This window comes from Canis lupus, chromosome 13 (assembly GCF_048164855.1).
Source record: "Canis lupus baileyi chromosome 13, mCanLup2.hap1, whole genome shotgun sequence".
Taxonomy (NCBI): domain Eukaryota; kingdom Metazoa; phylum Chordata; class Mammalia; order Carnivora; family Canidae; genus Canis; species Canis lupus.
Window position 1 is genome coordinate 50,974,235 of NC_132850.1, and position 23,138 is coordinate 50,997,372.

The following is a 23,138-nucleotide window of genomic DNA, read 5'->3' on the forward strand; positions in this document are numbered from 1 at the left end:
TGCCACTCCTACCCTTTGTTGGAGGGGTGGGGTGGGAAGAAGCAACGTTACCGGAGCCAGGGCATGGGGCACCCAGAGGACCCTGGAAACGTGGTGAACCTTTCTCCTGGGAGCTGGAATCAGGGACAATACCCAGCCACTACCAGACGGGTTGCCAGGAAGGGAAGAGAGAAATTCTTTATGGCTTCTTTCCTCCCACCTCTAGTCTTTCCCCCTGGCCTGGGGCATCAGGAACAAAATCACCTCTGTGATACTCAGTGAAGCAAAGGAATGATAAGGTGTGATATAGGGACATGCAGACCCTACTGCACAGAAAATACATGGGTTTTTATATTCACTTCTGTGACTTTTTCTTTTGACAATAGCTAATTAATAAAAAGATGCCACTCTCAAGTCCGTCCAATCAACATAAAATTGAAAATTCTGTGGACTCCTTTTTCATATACTGGGAGCCAAAAATTATGAAATGCTAGCCAAGTTTCTAAGGAACATTTGTGACAACTTGGGTTGGAATGAACTCTAAGTCTACATTAACCATTAGGAAAGGATTTGCTAAGCAAATCAACAGAATGAAGATTACAGAACCTACTGAAGTCAATACAATATTCCCTAGAATGTTCTAGAATTCTACTAATTATCAACAAATTCTTTTACTAAAGTCAGCCTCTGAGACCTATACCAGGAATATTTTGTGATGTAGTTCAAATAAATCAAACTGCCTGTCTTTCAAAACAGTCTAGAATTCACACCATTTCTCTCCCCTTCCTCCTTTATTCTTAACTAGTGAGCCCATGGTGCTATGATCCCCAAAGTTAGTCCCATAAGTATCAGTACCTTCTTGAAAAATTGAGGCAACATGTACAAGACTCGTGTACTGACTGAAAATCCAGTTAACAATTCTTTTGGAGCATTAAAACAAAGACCATAAAGCAGTGTTTTATAAAAAGCCCAAATGGCAATTATTCTGTGAAACTAATGCTATCTATGACAAATCTGATGATTAAGATATAGCATTGTAAATGCTTTAATTTATGGAGGGGAAGTAATTAAGATTGATTAAGTAAAAATAAGGCAGTAAAATGGGCCTTTATCTTACTGCTAACCGTAAATTTATCTCAAAGCATGAACTCCTTCTAATTCACATTCAAAGAAAAAGTTACTACACAGATAAATTTTCATTATGGTAGAGAAAATTGTTGTCCCATTTCCTCAACCCCACATCCCTTCTTACCACTAAGCTCTTTGATCATCACTCAAAACAAATACATACACTCTTGAGCTATGAAAATTAAACTTGAGAAAACTGGTTAGGTAAGATAATTTTTTAAAGTGAAATTTTAGTATCAAAAGTTACTAGCTTTATGCAGATATTAAATATTTATAGGGATATGTCCACATAAATACATGATCCTCATGCCTAAACATGGACACTGCCTAGGAGAAAATGAATGCTATATTTTCTCTTTTGTTTAAATCCCTCTTTCACATTTAATTAACATTTCATATATATATATATATATTCATTCTCAAATATCCACTTCTCAAATATCCACTTCAATGTAATATATATATATATATATATATATATATATATATATATATATATTCATTCTCAAATATCCACTTCCCAGGAAACAATTCTTATTTAAATAAAGGGTATGGTTTGGCAGTTTTCACCATTTTCAGCTCCAAGACTCGTCTTTATTCTCTTGTACCAATTCCACTCCCTAGAACTGGTCAAGATCAAAGGCAAGGATGTTGTGTTGGTCTAAGTGCCCGAAGGCGCACTCTCCTCCGCTGAGATTCCATTATCCTCTTGCCTATTGCCCATGCGGCAAGGTCAGGTGGCTAGAGCCGGTGCCCACAGTCACCAACAGCTTGGACTAGCCCAGACTAGCTTGGTCTTTAGAACTGGAGCAATCTTTCTTGCTTTTCTACAGATCACTGGCACACTAAGATCTAACACTGACCTCTGGGTTGTACAAAAAAAGAAGGAAGAGACTTGGCAATTCTAGACCTATCTCTCTCCTAGTTACAAAGTTTTCACACGACACATCCTGGTTTGCTTGGACTTCACTTTGGAGTTGAAGGCCAGTGACCCAGCTACTATAATGTTCATTTGTGAAGTCTCATGCTTGGCTACATTGCCAAATCAGACAAGGCTCAAGAGTGGCTGGCAGCCAGTAAAAAGCAAGATTGGGCGTGCACATTAACTGGTCTCTGTTTCCCACAGCATTTCCAACACTTATTAACTTGGCATTACTAACTGCAATCAAACTGATCTATGAGAAGACTTTTACTAACTGACAAACTGGAACAAAACTAAGTCAGAAAGACCTGAACCTAAACCCTACTATTACTAGCTGTGTAACCTTGCACAAATTACCTAACCTCTCTCAGTTTCCTTATCTGTTAGAAGAATGGTAATTTTGCAGGATTGTTCTGTGAATTAAATAAAATTACTCAATACATGGTAGATATTTATAAAATACTAGTTTCAGAATGGAAATGTTATTAAATACAAAATGCCCATCTCAATTGACTCTTTTATGGGCAAGTTTTTCTAGGAGGCAAGGGACTCTAATGAGAAAAGGTCTAAACAGCTCCATAGATCCATTAGTCCAGATTTACAATCTAAAGTAAGGAACAACAGCTGCTGAAATTATGTATTATGTCAATATAATATTTCCCCCTTAAATGACAGCCAACACCTTTTGTGATAATTAGTGTGTTATCTCCAATGCATTGGAGATCATATTTCTTAATGCCTCAGGAAGCTTATATTACTTCATTTTCTATTTTATGGTGTAACAAAATTTTCCTGGATAACATTGTACACTTGCCTGTGGCTGGAAAAAGCTCCCATTCTCAAATGAAAGGAACTACCTTCTAACAAGTTGTATAGTTATAAATCAATTAAAAGAGCCAATTTTTACCCTCATCTCATTGATGTCCACCACACATTTGTGAATTCCTGTCTTCTACAACAGTAGAGATGTCTGAAATGCAAAGACATTCTGTGGAGAAGAGACGTATGAAGGCATGAAGCAGATATAGGAATCATATTTTTTTAAGTCATTGTTCCTTTCCAACAAAACTTTGAGATGGGACCACAATCTTTAATGGAGAAAGTTCTCCCCCACTCACTTTAACTCTGAAATTTGTTTTTCTCTTGTTTATAACTTTTAAAATATATATATTAATGTCAAAAAGGCTAAAACATACAAATCCACTCATTTTAGATTGCCCTCATACAGAAACTTCCAAGTCTTTTCTAATCTTAAAATTTACTCACAAGATTCTTTTTTTTTTTTTTCCATTGAGGCATTTTATTTGCACGTATGAATTACATCCCTAGAAAAAGAATCCCAGGATTTTCCCTCCTGTGTGTCTTCGTCTTGCTTCTTCGTGGTCCATGATGCCAGCTGAGGTTGTCAGTACAATGAAACGAAACTGGCGGGATGGGAACAGGTTATTCTGCCATTTTTCTAGATCTTTCAGTTGTACATCAAATCTGGGGCTGATCACTCCACACTTGTTTAACCTCCCTGTGAGGTTCACAACAATTTTCCCAGCTTTGTTATCATCGATGATTTCAAATTCGCCAATGTAACCATGCTTCATCATCACAGTGAGAAATCGGACAATGGCTTTGGAGCATGGCCTGATAAGAACCTGGCGCTTGCCTCTCTTTTCAGCATTGTTGATGCTCTTGAGGGCATTTGCCAGGACGTTCATGCGCACCATTGTGGCAGCTCGGAGAGATGGCAGAAAGAGCTACTCACAAGATTCTATACCTGGAGAAATTCAACGGAATGACAAACTGTTTCCTATTAGTGAAACCTCAAGAGTAATCAGTAATAGAGGTAAGAAACATTAATTTCACGACTGAAAAGCTCTAATGACTCAGAATGAGATCTACTTTCATCTTTGTATAAAAGGTTAGTATCATGTTGAAAGATCTGACTTGCTAAAAAATCAAACAGCTGGCCTGAACCAACCCAACTCTAAGAAATGCTAGCTGGGTATTCACCATTGGTATGAATAGGGGCATCTGGTGGAGCAATGCCTGTGAATATCAAAAGCAAAGTCCTAGAGACACAGGTACCTGCTGTGTTCATCAGTCCCAGGCATGTCCTGAAGAATGAGCCTTTGGAGGAGTCTATCAGGACGCAGATTTTTAGGACAAAAAAACTGTCTTTCGTTTTATGTATCCGATTGGAATGCATCTCAGTAGAGACTTCACAGCAAGCCATGAAATCATGGAGGTTAACAGATTAAAAAGGAAAAAAGTCACACTTTCATAGAGCAAAACATCCTATTTTCTTAATTATCTTTGCTTCAGGAGTAGATAATAAAAGAACTGGCCTGGACTTAAAAGAAGGGAAGGGAAAAAGGGATGCCTCGGTGGCTCAGTTGGTTAAGCATCTGTCTCTGGCTCAGGCAGTGATCCCAGAGTCCTGGGATAGAGCCTCACGTTGGGGCTCCCTGCTTGGCAAGGAACCTGCTCCTCCCTCTCCCTCTGCCACTCCCCTGCTTGTGCTCTCTGGCTCTCTCTCTGTCAAATCAATCAATCAATCCTGAAAAAAAAAAGAAAAAGAAAAAGAAAAAGAAAAGAATGGAAGGCGGGAGGCAAAGGAGAAGGAAAAAGGAAGAAAATGAGGCTAAAGAGCCATAACAAGTAGACACAACATGTGATCTCTGAATGGATTTTGGACAGGGGAGAAGAAAACAAAGGATAATACTGAGACAACTATGGGAGCATGAATATGAACTGTGTCTCAGATGCTAATGCTGTATCACTGTCAGCTGTCCTTAGTGTGATCGTTTTACAGTGATCCCAGAAGAGAACGTTTTTGTTCCTTGGAGATAGTTGCAGAGATATTTGGGGATGAAGTGCCATGATGTCTGCAACCTACTCGCAAGTGACTCATCCAAAGGAAAAAACAATCTAGGTGCAGGATGGAGGTTCACTGTACTTTTTTTTTTTTTTTTTTTTTTTTACTTTTTCAGAAGTTTGAATTTCTTCAAAATAAAAAGTGTGGAGGCGGGAGAAAGGAGTAGATAATTCTCCTCCCTGAGAGGATGGAGAGATATTACAAGCTGTAAGGGGTGGGGAGAGAGAGCCTGGAGGAGGCAGGAGCTATTTAAACTGATGTTAACTCATAAGCTGTACATGTGTATCAGAAGCCTGTATTCACCAGGGCCGAAAATCAGCTGTAGAAAGAAAACATTCTAGATATTGTATCTCTCTACAACCTTCTTGTGCCTAATTAAGTGGGACGTATCAGGGCCCTGTATAGGTGCTGAAGTATGGTGCAGTCCTCCAGGAATGTGAACAATCTATTAACAGGGAGCTCTCTACTATCTACATATAAGTATATAAGTCCTGCATATGGCTCACACACATGTAATGGAGAATAAGAAAAGACAACTTGTTCTTTTACCTGATAGGAAAATGATCTTCCCCAATTATACAGTTTCTGGTTGAAAATACTTTTAGCTTCCCCCAAACCTGTATATGGGTATCTCACTTTCAGTTGATGCTTCCATTCTGTGGCTTCATTGTATAAATCACACATGAAATTTCTCAATTTATGCATTTCTGAAAAACATCTATGATTGAGAACTTCATCTTAATTAAATGCATGCTATTGTGACATGTGCCACCTTAAGTTATTTCAGTGAGTGTTACACAAATGTTTATCAACCCCCCTTTCTTCGCCAACCTTACTGGCCACTAGGAAATGGAAGTATTTATATTTTTAATGATGCAAAGTTAAGAATATGAGTATCATAATAATACCAAAAAACATTTACAGGCCATTTGAGACTTTATAAAGTATTTTCATAGACATTAACTTCTCTGTGTTCATAGATGTAGAAATGGAAGAGAAAAAGAAATAAGGCAAATAAGGTCGCTGGCTGGCTATGACAAGTGAATACAGGTTATGAGTGAGTATGGGCATCTTAAATGTTTACAACCAGCTATAAAGGAAAAATTCCCTGTTATGTTTTATTGCAAATGAACAATTAGCAAATCCTGCAGAAGGGAATGAAGTCTGGTACTTTATGCTAAGAATGGGAACCAGGCAACTCTCCCTTCTATTTTTAACTGGGCTCCTGACTTCCCTGTGTCCTTAGGCAAGTCAGCAAGGCCCTTCGTTTCTTCTTCTGTCAGCTGGGGTTGGAGCCCCTGACCTTGCTCACTGGGTTGGCCTATGAGTTGGCAAACATCACTGAAAATTCAAGACACTATTGACAAGCACATATTATTGCCTGTCTGCATCTTCTAAGAAAACTGCAGAGCATGACAAAGACCCTTGATTGATTGACTATGCTTCTTGCTTTTACACTTGTAAAAGAAGAGTCATGCATCAAAATTTGGAACAGAATACTTTTAAGGTTCCTGGAAATGCTAACATTTTTTGATTCTCACTTTCCTTGTCCCAGCAGTTCTAGGCCTTATTATAATGACACAACCAGTGGTGGAAGGGTGGAAAACATGAAGGCTCACTAGCAATAACCTTCTTCCACGAGGAACAGAATGCTCTTCAGAGGAGCCCAGCCTGACTACACTAACTATGCCAACATCACCAAGCTGAGCGTTTGTCATCTCTGATATGCCAACAGCAAAATGACTTCCCAATTTTGCCAAGATTTTAAAAAGAGCTCAGGAAAAAAGTTCTCCGAGATGCTGCTGTATACACAGAATAGACAACTATTGCCTCTAACCCCCTGCCACCATACAAATATGAAGCTGAAAATACATATAGAAATGACCAAGTAAGGGATCCCTGGGTGGAGCAGGGGTTTGGCGCCTGCCTTTGGCCCAGGGCGCGATCCTGGAGACCCGGGATCAAATCCCACATTGGGCTTCTGGTGCATGGAGCCTGCTTCTCCCTCTGCCTGTGTCTCTGCCTCTCTCTCTTTCTCTCTCTGTGACTATCATAAATAAATAAACATTAAAAAAAAAAATGACCAAGTAAGAAAGACCCATCCCAATGGCCTCAGATGACAAGTATATTCACTTGTGGTATGGAGAAAGAATTCCATACAACCCATCCATAAAGAGTATTTTCATATCTACTTTCAGATACAATACAGACACAGTAAAATTGTCTCATGCTTTTGAGGGTAGAAGTGGGCATTCTCTCTTCTCTTGCCTCCATGTTACCATGTGGCTGGGTTTTGCAATCTGTTCCATACTTTTTTTGTCCCCAAAAGAGGAGTGACTTTTTTGACTAGTGACTTTGGGAAAAGATACCATGCACGTGTGGGTTGGCCCCTCTGGCTGAACATTTTTATTACAGCTCTCTAGTACAAATAATCAGAATAAAGCTATATGAACTCTTTCTAATCAGCATGCCCACAGAGATGATACATTCTGGTCCAGTGTGGACATCTGAAGTCTTCTGTAGAAACAGGCTCTTTACCTACAAGTGAAAAGCCTACAGTTCTGGGGAGCCAGTTCAACTTAAGCAGAAAGTACTAGAAGTTATTTGGCTATATGTTACGTTGTATTTTTCAATCAAGGTATTATTGGTAATAAAGCTGACATGCTCACCTCCAACTATCTCACTTGTATGTTGATTTCTCAATCAACATACAAGTTCTGACTCAAAAGGAGAAGCTGTTCTTATTTTTAATGACCCCCTAATATCTTCCTGGACATTTTTTTCTAATACCCATAAAACCAATCTAGAAACCTTCAGAGCATCACCAATGACTCCATAAAGCCAAGAGGGCCAGATGCCATGGATGGCCATGCATTTCCTGTGAGGGAGGAGCTTTTACATGTCTGCTGCAATTTTTTAAAGTTCTGGAACTGTCCGTGGAAGAAAAATGAATGGTACCCAACTGCATGATTTCAGGCTGCATTTTTATTATAGGCTTCTAGTATAAATCACTAGAACAAAGCCTGTATGAGCTGCCTGAATGTCAGAGACAAAAATAGTGTCACAGAACACTGTTAGGTAATTTTTTTTAACTACTATATATTTATATCAACAAAGGACCCCTAAGCTTTCATACTCTTGGGCATTTTTGGTAATGTGTTTATATTTTATTTTCTACACATCCCCACCTCACTTTCTAGTATGACAGACTTTTTGGTGCAGTAATGTACCAAATTCATTTTAAACAGTTATGTGTTCTAAGTATAGCACTATCTCCTCTGACAAGGGCTCGTTGTTACTGTGTGCAATCTCTCATCCAAGCACATATTTTGAGGGGAAAACAAACCAGCATAAGGAAATATGGAAATGGGAGAAAAGCCCTTTCCAAACACAATACTGAAGGTTTCTTCCTCAGGAATGAATCTCTGGGGGAGATAAGCATGCTGCCTGGAGATGTTCCCTTATCAGAAAAAAAGAAGACAGCAGAGAAATACAGCTGGGTCAGAGAGATGCTTTGCAGGCTTCAGGGGGTCACCCAGGGAAAAGGTCAGATGATGTTCCTCAGGTTTCCCAAGGCTGGGGTGGAGGGCAAAACTAAACCTCGGTTCCCTCATGGGTCTCCCACCATTGCTGGCTGAACTTTTCAATTCTATCACATTGGTTTTTGTTTTCCTTAAGAGGAATGAGATGGCATCATCATTTCCATACAAAGGTGAAGAGAATAATTCAACAGGGATAAATTCTTTTTGGAAAATGAGAACTTTTGAAGTCAATGGGTAAGTGGGTGATCAAGATGGTGGAGTAGGAGGATCCTGAACTCAACTCCTCCCACAGACACACTAAGGCTGCAACTATATACAAAGCAACCCTCTCTGAGAATGATCTGAAGACTAGCAGAACATTATTCCACAGCTAAAGATATAAACAAAAAGCCACACTGAGAGTCGTAGGAGGGGTAGAGATGTGATCTTGACCCTTACCCTCAAATGTGGGACCTGCAAGTAGGAGGAATATCACAGGTATGGAGATTGTCCTTGAGGAATGAGGGGTTCAAGATCCACATTAACATCCCCTGCACTGGGAAGATGAGTCCCCATGATGTCTGGCTTTGAGAATTAGTGGAGCTTAACTCCAGGAGCTTTGAAAATGAGTTGGGCTTACCTCTAAGAGAGTGGGAGGTATGGGAAACCAAGACTCTTCTCTTAAAGGACCTGTGTACAAGCTCACTTGTTTGGGGACTGGGCCAGAGGCATAAGATGGAAAACTACCTGGTCATATGTGAAGGAGCTTCACTGATGAGTTTCAGGACATGTACAAGAGACAGGAATCTTTAGGAATTTTCTCCAGGAACAGAAGCATGGAGAGGCACCATCTTTCCTGCCCTCCTATTACCTAGCTGGCCCACTCCTAGCCAGAGCCAGTTCTAACACTCTCTACCTACCTTGATAGTATTGTTCACCCTGCCCTGTGTTCCCCTGTGGACCTGCCATACCCAACCTCTGCCAGCCTTGGCAAGTGTCCCTCCATAATGCTCCCACTCTGCCATGCCTAATGGACAGACTCTGCCAGGACAAGCAAATCCCTAAAGCAGCTCCCACCTTGTCACAACTGGCAAGTGGCTCAGCCAAGACTGGTGCTCCCTCCAAAACTGCTCCTACCCAGCCACAACCACAGGCAGCCTCAGCCAGGAACAGTGCCCCTGCACAGTAGGTTCTCACCACACCACACCTGGCAAGTGGCCTCAACTGGCACCAGGGCCCCCCTTCAAGGTCACTCTTAAGCTGGAGAGCAGCTCTGCCCCCCAGCATACCCAGAATAGTTGGGTCTTACAGCCAGCCATAACAAGGACTAGACTTCCCCAAGCATGCTTGCAGTAGCCTCCACTGGACATCTCAAATGTGCTGGGGACTAGCCCTGCCCACCAGTGAGACCACAGCAGTCACATCCCAGCCAGAACAGAAGGAGGCATACAGCCCACAGGTGATGCCCCTGGAGGTCCTGGTTCTGGTGACCATGGGAGGACTGTGCTTCTGGGTCCCACAGGATGCTTTCTACATTAGACCACTCCTTCAAGACCAGGAGATGTAGCTGAGCTCCTTCATGCACAAAAACAAACATAGAGAGTCAGGCAAAATGAAGAGACAGAGGAATATGTTCCAAATGAAAGAACAAAACAAAACCTCAGAAAGAGAACTGAACAAAAAGAAGATAAGCAATCTACCTGATAAAGAGTTTAAAGTAATGGTCATAAAGATGCTCACTGAACTTGGGAAAATAGTCGACTACAGTAAAAACTACAACAAAGAGAAAGAAAATATAAAAAAGAACCAATCAGAGCTGAAGAATACAATAACCAAAATGAAAAATACACGAGAGCAAATTAACAGCAGATTAGAGAATGCAGAACAGATCAGCGATCTGGATAGAGTAGAAATCACCCATGCTGAACAGTAAAAAGGAAAAAAAAAAAGATTTAAAAAAATGGGAATAGTTTACGGGACCTATAGGACAACATCAAGTGGACTAACACCTGAAATATAGGGGTCCTAAAAGGACAGAGAGAAAGGGGCAGAAATCTTATTTAAAGAAATAATAGCTGAAAATTTTCCTCACTTGGGGAAGAAAGCAGATATCCAGATCTGGGAGGCACAGAGAGCACCAAACGAGATGACCTCAGAAAAACATATAATAAAATGTCAAAAATTAAAGATAAGGAGAGAATCTTAAAAGTAGCAAGAGAAAAGCAACTAATTATGTACAAAGTGCTCCCATAAAACTATCAGTGGACTTTTCTACAGAAACCTTGCAAGTTATAAGAGAGTGGCAGGATACACTGGAAATGTTCAAAGGAAAAACCCTACAACCTAAAATATTCTACCTGGCAAGGTTATCATTCAGAATTGAAGGAAATAAAAGCGTTTACCAGACAAACAAAAAGTTAAAGGAGTTCATCACCATGAAATTAGCCTTACAAGAAATTTTATAGGAAATTCTTTAAGTCAAAAAGAAAAATTAGAAAATTATGAAAGCAAAATATCTGGTAAAAGCAAACATATAGTAAAGGTAGTGGATCAGACTTTTACAAAGCTGGCATGAAGGTGAAAAGATAAAAGTAGTAAAATTAACTAAATCTGTAATAACTACTTAAAAGAGACACAAAACAAAAAGATGTAAAATATAGGGATCCCTGGGTGGCGCAGCGGTTTGGCGCTTGCCTTTGGCTCAGGGCGCGATCCTGGAGACCCGGGATCGAATCCCACGTCGGGCTCCCGGTGCATGGAGCCTGCTTCTCTCTCTGCCTGTGTCTCTGCCTCTCTCTCTCTCTCTCTGTGTGACTATCATAAATAAATAAAAAAAACTTAAAAAAAAAAAAGATGTAAAATATGAAGTCAAATGCATAAAACACGGCAGAAAGAACGTAAAAATAGTGTTTTCCACATGTGTTTGAATTAAGTGATCAACTTGATTGCTAATACCTACACTGTTATATATGAACCTCATAATATTAAAAAAAACCTATACTACATACACAAAAAATAAAGAGGAAGGAATCCAAACATAACACTAAAGAAAGTCATTACAAATGAAGAGAGCAAGAGAAGGAACAGAGAGAACCACAAACACAAACAGAAAACAACATAATGGCAATCAGTACCTATCCATAATTACTTTAAATGTAAATGTACTAAATGTAAATGCACTAAATCCTCCAACCAAAAGACAAAGGCAACTGAATGAATTTAAAAAACAAAAACAAGACTCATTTATGTTGCCTACAAGAGACTCACTTCAGACCTAAAGAAACATACAGACTGAAAATGAAGGGATGGAAAAATATATTCTATACAAATGAAAATAAAAAGAAAGTTAGGATAATAATACATTTACTAGACAAAATTGACTTCAATATAAAGACTGTAAGAAAACACAAACAAGTGTGTTACGTAATAAGAGGGTCAATCCAACAAGAGAATTACCAATTGTAAATACATACGCACTTAACATAGAAGCCCCTACATATATAAGGCAAATAGTAAGAGACATAAAGGGAACAACTGACAGTAATACAGTAAGAGTAGGGGACTTTAACAACCCACTTATATCAATGGATAGATCTAGGCAGAAAATTCCTGAGGCAATACCTTAGATCAGATGGACTTAACAAATATACACAGAACATTCAATCCAGATACACAATACACATTCTTTTCAGTGCATGTGGAACATTTTCCAGGATATATCACATAAGCCATAAAACAAGTCTGAAACTGGAAAAAAATGCAAACGTGTGAAGCCTGAAACAACATGCTACTAAACAACCAATGGGTCAACGAAGGAATAAAAGCAATCTAGAGTTAATCCAATCCCCATCAAAATACCAACTGCATTTTTCACAGAGCTAGAACAAAGAATTCTAAAATTCATATGGGACCACAAAAGACCCTGAATAGCCAAAGCAGCTTTGAAAAAGAAAAGCAAAGCTGGAGGAACAACTGGGTGGCTGAGTTGGTTAAGAGTCTGCCTTAGGCTCAGGTCATGAACGGTAATAAATGGAAAGATACTTCATGCTCATGGACTAGAAGTTAATATTATTAAAATGTTCATACTACCCAAAGCAATCTATAGATTCAATTCAATCCCTATCAAAATACCAACAGCATTTTTCACAGATTAGAACAAATAATCCTAAAATTTGTATGGAACTACAAAGGACTCCATATAGCCAAAGCAATCATGAGAAAGAATAGCAAAACTGGAGGTATCATGCTCCCAGACTTCAAATTATACTTCAAAATTATAGTAATCTAAACAATATGGTGTTGGCATAGGGACACCTGGGTGGCTCAGCAGTTGAGTGTCTGCCTTCAGCTCAGGGTATGATCCTGGTCTGGGGGGATCGAGTCCTGCATTGGGATCCCTGCTAGAAGCCTGCTTGTCCCTCTTTTTATGTCTCTGCCTCTCTATGTCTCTCATGAATAAATGAAATCTTAAAAGAAACAGAACAAAACAATATAATGTTGGCATAAAAATAGATTAATGGAACAGAATAGAGAGCCCAGAAATAAACCTGTGCTTATATGGTCAATTAATCTATGACTAAAGAGGCAATTATGTGCAATGGGGAAAAGATAGTCTCTACAATAACTGGTGATGGGAAAACAGGGCAACCTCATAGAAAAGGATGAGACGAGGCCACTTGTATACCATATACAAAAAAGAAACTCTAATGGATTAAAGACTTAAATGTAAGATCTGAAACCATAAAACTCTTAAAAGAAAACATAAACAGTAAATTCTTGGACATTGGTCTTAGCAGTACGTGTGTGTGTGTATGTGTGTGTGTGTGTGTGTGTGTGTAGGACCTGTCTCCTCAGGCAAGGGCAAAAAAAGCAAAAATAAACACATGGGACTATATCAAACTAAAAAGTTTTTAAGGTAGCAAAGGAAATCATCAACAAAATGAAAAGGTAAGCTATGAATGGGAGAAGATTTCCAAATGATATATCTGATGAAGGGCTAATATCTAAAATATATAAAGAATTCATACAACCCAACACCCCCAAAAAAACCCCCACAAACAATTCAATTAAAAAATGAGCAGTGGGGGTCCCTGGGTGGCGCAGCGGTTTGGCGCCTGCCTTTGGCCCAGGGCACGATCCTGGAGACCCGGGATCTAATCCCACGTCGGGCTCCCGGTGCATGGAGCCTGCTTCTCCCTCTGCCTATGTCTCTGCCTCTCTCTCTCTCTCTCTCTCTATCATAAATAAATTTAAAAAAATTTAAATTTAAAAAATGAGCAGGGGATCTGAATAAACATTTTTCTAAAGAAGATATACAGACTGCCAACAGGCACACAAAAAGATGCTCAACATCACTAATCTTAAGGGAAATGTAAATCATAACCATAATAAGATACTACTTCACATTTGTCAGAATGGCTAATATGAAAAAAGACAAAAAAAATACCAAGCACTAGTGAGGATGTGGAGAAAAAGGAACCCTCATGCACTGTTGGTGAGAATATAAAATGGTGCAGCCACTATGGAAAGCAGTATAAAAAATTAAAAATAGAACTACCATACAGTTCAGCAATTCTACTGCTTGGGTATTTATCTGAAGAAAATGAAAACATGAATTTGAAAAGATATATGCGCCTCTATATTCACTGTAGCATTATTTACAATAGCCAAGACAGGGAAGCAATGCAAGTGTTCATCAAATGATGAATGGATAAAGAAGATGTGGTATATATAACAATGGAAAATTATTCAATCATAAAAAAGAATGAAATCTTACCATTTCATGGATAGACCTAGAAGGTATTATGGTAAGTAAAGACAGACAAAGATGAATACAGTATGATTTCACTTATATGTGGAATCTAAAAAATAAATCAAATGAATAAACAAAATAGAGAGTCATATACACAGAGAACACACTGGTGGGTGCTAGAGGGGAGCAGACGGGGATCGGTGAAATAGATGAAGGGGATCAAGAGACACAAACTTTCAGTTATAAAATAAATAAGTCATGAGAGGAAAAGTACAGCATAAGAAATATAGTCAATAATATTACAATAATTCTGTATGGTGACAGATGGTAACTAGACTTATTGTGGTGATCATTTCATAACGTATATAAACATCAAATCACTGCTGTACACCTGAAACTAATATTGTATATGATCTATACTTCAGTAAAAAGAAAAATAAAGGCAATGTATGAGAATGTGCACAACTAGGGGAAATTTGGAAGAGCTCAATCAATCACTTGATCTGTGTCTGTGACAAAAGGACAGACAATATGATGTGTACAGATCTCCGCCTTCACTGGTATAAAGAACTGCAATTACACAGGAGAGATATCTTGGTGGCAGAAGAAAGGAAGCCAGAAAGAGGTATAAAAATGCCTTCCTTGCCCCATTCTGAGTCTCTGAGTCACCCTCATTCATAGCCTTGGGTGCAGCCCTAGCTCCATGGTTACAACCTCTGTTCCCTCCTATAAGATTGCAATCTTAATAAAGTCTCAGCCCAGACTTCAGATTAAAACAAAACACAAAAGTTTTCCCTAAGAATTAAGTCACAAGTCTACTCTCGGGCAGACTTGGGGTTCAAATTTATTAACTCTGTGGTCTAGGGACCCCCCAGCTAAGAGATAAACATGAAAAATGGCTTAGATCTGCAGCATCTGGCAAAAGCCACTGTAAAAGCTCTTTGGAGAGACTGGTTCTCAATGCAGCCACAAGATTCCCATTAATAAAGCCCTGTCAAACACAACTTCATAATTCAAAATTACAAAATACACAAGATCACCTAGCCAGAATCAGCAGACACACAAAAAGCAGGGCAAGATAGAACTTCAGGTAACAGAACTACTGAACACAACACAGACTGTATAAAATATGTAGATTTAAAATTACTAAAGAAATAAAGAACTAAACACATATAAAGGGAATAAGATATTTTCAAAAAGACAGGAGACATTTAAAGGAGAAAAACAGAATTTCTATAAATAGAAGATACTCTCAGTAAAATAAAAAAAAAACTCAGTGGATATGTTAAAAAGCCAAGTAGACTTAACAGAGAATTTGTGAATCAAAAGAAAGTGTAGAGAAAATTTTCCTGGATGAAACATACAGCAAAGATCCTAAAAGAATGTTCCATTCTGATCACTATTTGCATAGTGATATGGACAGCTGAGAGCTGTCCACAGTTAGGGCTGCCTCTTAATGGTAGGTCTGGAGGAAGTCAGTCTTATTAGGTTAGGTCTCCTTTTATCCATTTCTTCTTCTGAATCAGCACTCTTCCTCTTTTCTCTCTCCCCAGATTTAGATCTCTCACCTAGTAAATGTTGTAATAAACAGTGCACATGATCAGGGTCAATGCTGTATAGTCCATGCCTATGTGTCTATCAGCACATGGATGCACATTATTTATTCATGTGAGACAGAGAGAGAGTGAGAGAGAGAGAGAGACTGAGAGGCAGAGTCACAGGCAGAGGGAGAAGCAGGCTCCATGCAGGGAGCCCGATGTGGGACTCGATCCTGGGTCTCTAGGATTAGGCCCTGGGCTGAAGGCGGCGCTAAACCGCTGAGCCACCCGGGCTGCCCTGGATGCACATCTATAAACATAGTACATATACATTTATCAATGGTATGTTTTGAAATATACACATACCTGCAAAATAACAGCACCTACCAGAAACTCCCATTATGGTGGAATACAGATTAGAAGCTAAACTTGAACTCTAATCTGACTGGGACACTGAGCAACTGTGTGACTGTGGGCAAGTCACAAGAGCAGTTCTCCCATATATAAATTAAAAGGACTAAATTGAATAATTTCCAGGATCTCTTCCTACTGCATTCTCATACTGTTTATAACTTTAAAAAGCTAACAAGATTCATACCATTTATGTAGTTTATGTTGTAGGATGGACAGGTCTCTGTGCAGAAACTTGTTCTTATTTACATTAACAAGTGATAATCAGGCTTTCCGGGCTAGAGCAGATCAGAAGTAATGATTGAGAAGTGGAAAATGAACAAGTAGGGGTTCCCTGAGCCAAATATACTGACAGTAGCTTTAAAAAGGTGAAGAGTAGATGACTGTAATAACAAGGAAAAAGCCTATAACAGGAAACCTAAAAAGAATGGCTATTTTAGCCATTTACTGTAGGATCAGATAGCTGTACACACCTTAACAGCCCTCCAAGGCAACATTATGTAACAATACTGAGGAATAATTGATGCTGCTGATAACCTTGAGTAATCAAGAAAAGGTTGGCTTGTAAGTTAGGTATGCCCTATGTGAAAGTGGGAAAGTATTAAAATGCATTTTATTAAGATTCCCCTCTTGATCTCAGGGTTGTTAGTTTGAGCACCATGTTGGGTGTAGAGATTACAAAAAAAAAAAAAAAAAACTTTAAGGAGTGCCTCAGGCCTCAGTGGTGCAGTCAGTTCAGCATCCAACTCTTGGTTTCGGCTCAGGTTGTGATCTCAGGGCCATGAGAGTGAGTCTTGTGGTTCAGCAAGGAGTCCGCTTAGGACTCTCTCCCTCTCCCCACTGCCATGCATGTGTATACTCTTTCTCTCTCTCTCTCTGAAATCAATCAATCAATCTTAGAAAGATTCCCATAAAGAAGTTAAAAAATATTAAAAGGGTTTTAAAGACTTAGAACATTCTTTCAAGTGGACTCTTCATGTATGCACATGTAAGTGTATGTAATTAGATGGAGAAATATTTATTAAGGATGTTATATATATTTTGTATACAGGGTACTGTCAAGTGGCCCAAGGAAGATCCATAAACTGCTTTTTAGAAATTTATAATCAAACACAAAAATCCCTATAAACAATATATATAATAGGATGGTCAATCAACCGTATGAAACAAAAATATATTGATACAAAGTAGAGATTATTATAGTCAGATTATAGTCAGATTTCATGTGGAGAATACTGCAGGCAAGACTGCCACAGAGGTGAGAGAGGTGAAAACTGTTCTGGAGAGCGAAGCTCTCAAGAATCCACGGAAAGTTGGGAAAAGATCCATGGCAGGGGAAGGAGTCAAATGCTTCCCACATGAGGGGAGGTGAAGGCATGCTGCCTACTGACCATGTAAGTCCATCACCGTCAGGAGTCATCTGAGTTCACGGGAGACAGCCAGTTAATGATGTCATAAGGCAAGTCTGGACCATCAGATGAGTTTAAGAGCCGAACCTTTCCACATTTGTGTGGATGAGCTCACAGACACAGCACATTTATAGGGACAAGGGTCACAGGGAAAAAACCCTTCACCTGTGGAACACCCTACTTTACAAAGGAATGAAGGAAAACTATCAAAGTGACTTGGAGAGTGACTAGCAGGATTAAAGTCTGAGAATACAATGTAATTATAAGTTCTACAGATTATATTAAAGCAAATCACTGAAATGGAAAAAAAATTAATAGAAAACTGTCACATTTTGTCTTTGGATAAACTAAACATCATCTAGTGTGAATGGACAGAGAGGTAAATATAGATCTGATTATAAATGTATGCATTTAAACACTTCCCTAACACTGTGTTCTTGAATTTCTATTTCGTTTAGTTTTCAGTTAAAAACAAATTTTTATAATTACATTTAGAATTAAGAGTTAGCAAAGCACTTCAGCCGAATGCTCTCTAGAACAAGCGTTTCTAAATCTATTACGTCCTTCAAAACAAAAGTTATTACCAGTATCTGCTGTGTTCAGAGAGCCAAGATGTTGATAGCTAACTTTAAATAAATATGCCATAAGAAATTTAATAATTAAGTTAATCTCAAAGTATTTTACAAAGCATTCACATTATCATTTCTTTAAGGGGCAAGATCCCTTACAGTACAATGTGCAGACATGTTCAAATATGAATCTCTAGTATAAAGCATGGTCTCTTCATTGTTGTTAGTTTCCAGAGGGCAGGCATTATCAGATTTACTCACATCCTACTTTTCTACCTCTTCACTTCCCTCTCTCTTGCTACTAATAGTAATACAGTTAACTCTTGAACAACACAGGTTTGTACTGTGCAGGTCCACTTATACATGGAGTTTTTTTGGATACATACAGTATTGTAAATATATTTTCTCTTCCTTATATTTTTTTAATGTTTTCTTTTCTAGAAACTTTATTATAAAAATGCAGTATATAATACACATAACCAACAAAATATGTGTTAATTGACTGTTATTGGTATGGTTTCTGGTCAACAGTGGGCTATTAGTAGGATTTTCGACTGTGTGCCTCTAACGCCTATGTTATTCAAGGGTCAACTGTACACACTCTTGTGCACAAAGAAAAGTTTTGTAAAATGTAGTAAATACTATTCCAGTTTTCATTCCATAGTTACCAGAGCCAGTTCCAAACATCTTTGATATTGGACCTCAAATGCTTTTTTAGACAGGCCAATCCTAAGAAAAGAGGAGAATACTCTTGCATACACGCACGGAAAAGAGCTTTTATAAAAGCCCTTTCCCCAGCTCTGGAAACAATAGATATTCATAGTTACTAGGGGGTTCTGTGTTACGTACAGATAAGAGCTTTCAAACCAGCAAAACAAGAGCAGAGTCACTACTTTCTAATTAACCTAATTGTGGTGCAGCCTGATTATCAGAAGTGGTTATCTAGGGGCCATAGCTGAGCAACCTACCAGCTGGCATCAGCAGAGGCAACAATGTTCTCTTTGCTTTCTCCTGCATAAGGACTGACATCAGGAGGGGGGGGCAAGCATTTCAAATAAGAGTGAGTGAGCGTGAGTGAGTGTGTGTATATATGTATGATCAAGCAGGTTTGCACATGCATAAATTTCAAACAAACTTAAAAATCTCACCATTACCAGAAACATTAACAAATTATGAAGCAAACAGACTTGTAAATTTGACATTTTATCAAACAAATATGTTTTCTTTCCTATTTTTCCTCCCATTTCACATCTCATGTGCAAAGTATTACAAGTAGAGAAATTAGAATCACACTGATAAATTGGAAATAAATTATAAGCAGATAACCTAAGATTCTGTCTAAATTCTATGGACATTATTTATTACAATTATTTAATTAGAATTATTTAATAAATTAAGGAAGATTCCGTACTAGAGTAAGAGGTTTTACTAGGTCAAAGTAATGAATGAGGCTGAATCCCTGCTAATAAAAACAAAGAATGCTGTCCTTAGTTTAGTTGTAATCCTGCCTGTAAGCAAGAAAATGGGCTGAATGACCTTTTCAGTCTGAAGATTTATGATGGGATTTCATATAATTCTAAAACTAAAGGCAAAATAAGAAGAAAAATGCTTGTGGTCCTAAGAAACATTCAGAAGGGTCATCAATCAGAATGGGGTTGGGGGGTTTCTAACCACTGGTCAAAAACAGCAGCCTGAGTGATACACAGCTGGGGGGACAGACACACTGGGAGTGGGAGGGAGAAGGGGGATGAAAACAAGTATTGTATCTATGCATACATTTATACAAACATATAAATTTATAAACACACACACACACACAGCTCAAAAGTGAGAAAGAAAATCTGGGGCCCATGGCAGTAGAGGAGCTTAAAGCTGTGGATCACCTAAGGGAAACCATAAGAGATAGGATGGTAAAGGGTTACAGTATGAACCTGGAAGCCAGACTACAGGGTTTGCATCCAGCTCCTCCGCTTACTTTCCAATTGGGATGATGATGATAATTGCCTGACATAGTTAACATGATATTAAAATAAGTTAACACATATGAAGAAAGTGCCTAGAACGGTGCCTGCCACATAGCAAGCAAGCACTCAGTAAATGTTAGTTGGTTTTACTATCATTATTGTTAACCAGGCTAGGACACCAGATGTTGGCGATTTAAAGCCCCCCAAGGTGCAAAAGTCAAGACTGTGAGACAATTGGGAACCACAAAATCCTGGTCAAGTCAGAAAATCTTCTGCCACCAACCGGAGGAGTTGATAGGGAGGGGCCCACCTGCTTCAAGCCAAAGGTGAAAAGAGAGTCTTGAGAAATCAAAGCCCCTGGCCCTGTACCTGGCTTGGGTGTGGCACCTGAATGTTGGCACTATCCAACCTGGGTGACAGTAACATAAAAAGAGTTCATTTAATAAAGCCCAATGGGCCCCGGTAGAGGCTTCCATGAATTCATCCCAGAGAGATACTGGACAATCCAGGGTGAAAAAATCATACTGAGTACTGAGTACAAATCCACACTTAGACATGTCCTGGCTAAAGCTACCAGAGACAGAAATCCGATTACTTACAAAGGATGTGGACTCATCAGTAATAATTGATGCCCGAGGACAATGGAATCATGTCTTCAGCATGTGGAGGGGAAATAACTGTCAACTTAGAATTCTGTACTATCATTCAAGAGCTAGAAACAATTGGAGGCACAAAAAAACAGAGTGCATCACCCACAGGCCCAGAATGCAAGGGATATTGACTCAGACAGGAAAGAGCTCCAAAAAAAGAGAGACATAAGAAACGGTGTTTGCTAGGAAAGGAAAAAACAAAACAAAACAAAACAAAAAACAAAACAACAAAAACAGATGGGAGCTTCCTCAACCTTCCACAACCAACCTAAAAAGTCACCTTTACCCATGGGGTGGAGGGATACATCTTCCCTGAGATTAGAGAGGAAAAGCTGTCTTTCTCCTTGTATTCTGAGGATGCCTTATTTTCTCGGGAATCTGACTCTGTCAACAGCTTCCTCCTTCTATGTTACTCCTTTAAAACTAACTTCTAATTGTTTAACAATTTATTAAAGGCAAGTATTTTGAAATTATTTATAATGAAAATCAGCAGGTCCTGCCACCCTTGTCGGCCAGTCCTGTTTCCTGGCAATGACTATCTTCAGATCTTTAAACTGTCTTGTCATATTTATCTTCCTATTTTTAAGTAATATGCAGTGCCAGGGGGCCTTTGGAAAATCCATCACGTGCTGGCCAAGGCTGCTGGCCATTTGCCATGTGACAATCCTTCCTTAATCTAGGAAAAAGAGAGTTAATAGCTGTCCCAGTGACACAGTGTTCTTGTTTTAGAACACGGAACACCAAGACTTCACCCATTCCATTCCCAAGAGATAATTTAAGTTATAAGGCAAGATATTTTGCAAAATTTTTATCTTACTCTTAAGAATTTACTCATGCTTGCTACTTCATTCCATCTCTAGTCAAGAACAAAATAGGTCATCATTGAGTGCAACCCCATGGTAAGATGATTAACGTTCAAAAACTCAAACCAGTCACTTCGCCCCAGGGAAGCAGATACTTCCACCACATGTGTGGACTTGGGTATGAATAATCTAGGATGTGGAAGAGCCTATTCCTTCCAAGAGCTTGGTAAAGGTGCGAGTTATAGGTGTGGGGCGTTGGAGCCTGTCATGGTTTGGACTTTGGGAACAAAAAAGATATTTCACCAGCAGAAGGCTGAGAAACCAGTAGAGGTAATATTTGATTACTTAATATTACCTTTACATAAAATTTTTTAAAGCTTCATTGAAAACCCTTTTGACTAATAATCTGTCTCTTAAGAGCTCTAAATCTTTCACTCATTGCCTTATTTTTAAAAACTGAAAAAAAAAAAAAAAAAGTACCCATAGCCAAAAAAAAATCTAAAACAAAAACCAACCAACCAACTTAGGGCCTGAAAAGGAGAAAGAGGCCTCCCCTGATTTGTGGCCAAAAATGTTACTGGAACACATTCTTACGTTACTTTTTTCTTGCTTTATCAATTTAGAATGTAACTTCTGATAATGGCAGATAAGAACTGAGTTTATTTCCCAACATCCTAGCTATATCTCAGTTTTTGTTAAATCAGTAGTTGGTTCTATGTTTCTCTGCTGAGCTGTTAAGTATACTCTGATTTTTCTTTCTTGAACATTTTGCTTTTCTGGAGTTGATGGGTCTTCATTTCATCATCTGCTTCATATTTTATTACCTATTGCTTATTATTCTCAAAGACTCTATATGTAAAACCTTGTGTCTACACAAACATTAGATATCTGCTATTCCCACCCCACTACATTTTTTCTTCTTGAAACCATTCTGTTCTACAGCCATCCATCCTCTTTTCTCACCAGATTCCCCAGGCCTGTTGCAGAGTTGGCAATCTGGAACCTCTCCATTACTCCAGTAGGTTCTCATGATGGTGAAAGGCCAATTTTTTGAGAAGCCAACTGCCTGAAAATATCATTATTCTACTGTCACAACTTATAGTGCTGGATACAGACTTCTAAATTAGAATTTTTTTTCCTCCTAAGTTCTTTTTAAGGCACTCTTTCATTCTCTTACAGCTTTAAGTACTGCTTTTTAAGAAGTCCAATGACCTTTCCAGTCCTTTGCATATGACCTTTCTTTTCTTCTTTGTTCCAGTACCTTATCTCTATCCCCGGCATTCCTACACTTCATGATGACATGCCTGTCTATGAGACATGAGACTATTTTTGTTCCTTGCACTGGGTCCATGGCAAGCCCTTTCGATTTGGAGATTCAGGTCCTTCAGTTCTGGGAAATTAATCTGTGTAGTTTGAGAGCTTCCCCTTGTCTACAGTCTCTCTCCTGTCTTCTGGAACTCCCAAGAATCAGATGTTGTACATCCTAGACTGAGTCTCTAATTTTCTTATTTTATCCCCCTACTTTCCAGTTCATTGTATGTGTGTACACCTTGTAGAAGATTTTCTTGACTTTATCTTCTAACTCTCGTGGATTTTTTTTTTTTTTGCTATCATAATTTTAAT

The 23,138-nt window shown here is 38.8% G+C and overlaps 1 protein-coding gene and 1 pseudogene across 3 annotated transcripts in view; both read right to left on the minus strand.

The window, feature by feature from the left end:
* The window catches only part of GATB (glutamyl-tRNA amidotransferase subunit B), a 107,132-nt gene that overhangs the window by 78,161 nt on the left and 5,833 nt on the right, over window positions 1–23,138 (minus strand). Inside the window, exon 1 of one of the 3 annotated variants that reach the window (XM_072773635.1) lies at window positions 11,114–11,233. The exons of the other annotated variants lie outside the window; for them this stretch is intronic. Within the exon in view, the coding sequence (XP_072629736.1) occupies window positions 11,114–11,176 (63 nt within the window). The 5' untranslated portion in view covers window positions 11,177–11,233. Of the gene's footprint in view, window positions 1–11,113; window positions 11,234–23,138 lie in introns of those variants that run through there. 3 annotated transcript variants of the gene reach the window in all.
* LOC140603074 (small ribosomal subunit protein uS8 pseudogene) lies at window positions 3,303–4,614 on the minus strand (annotated as a pseudogene).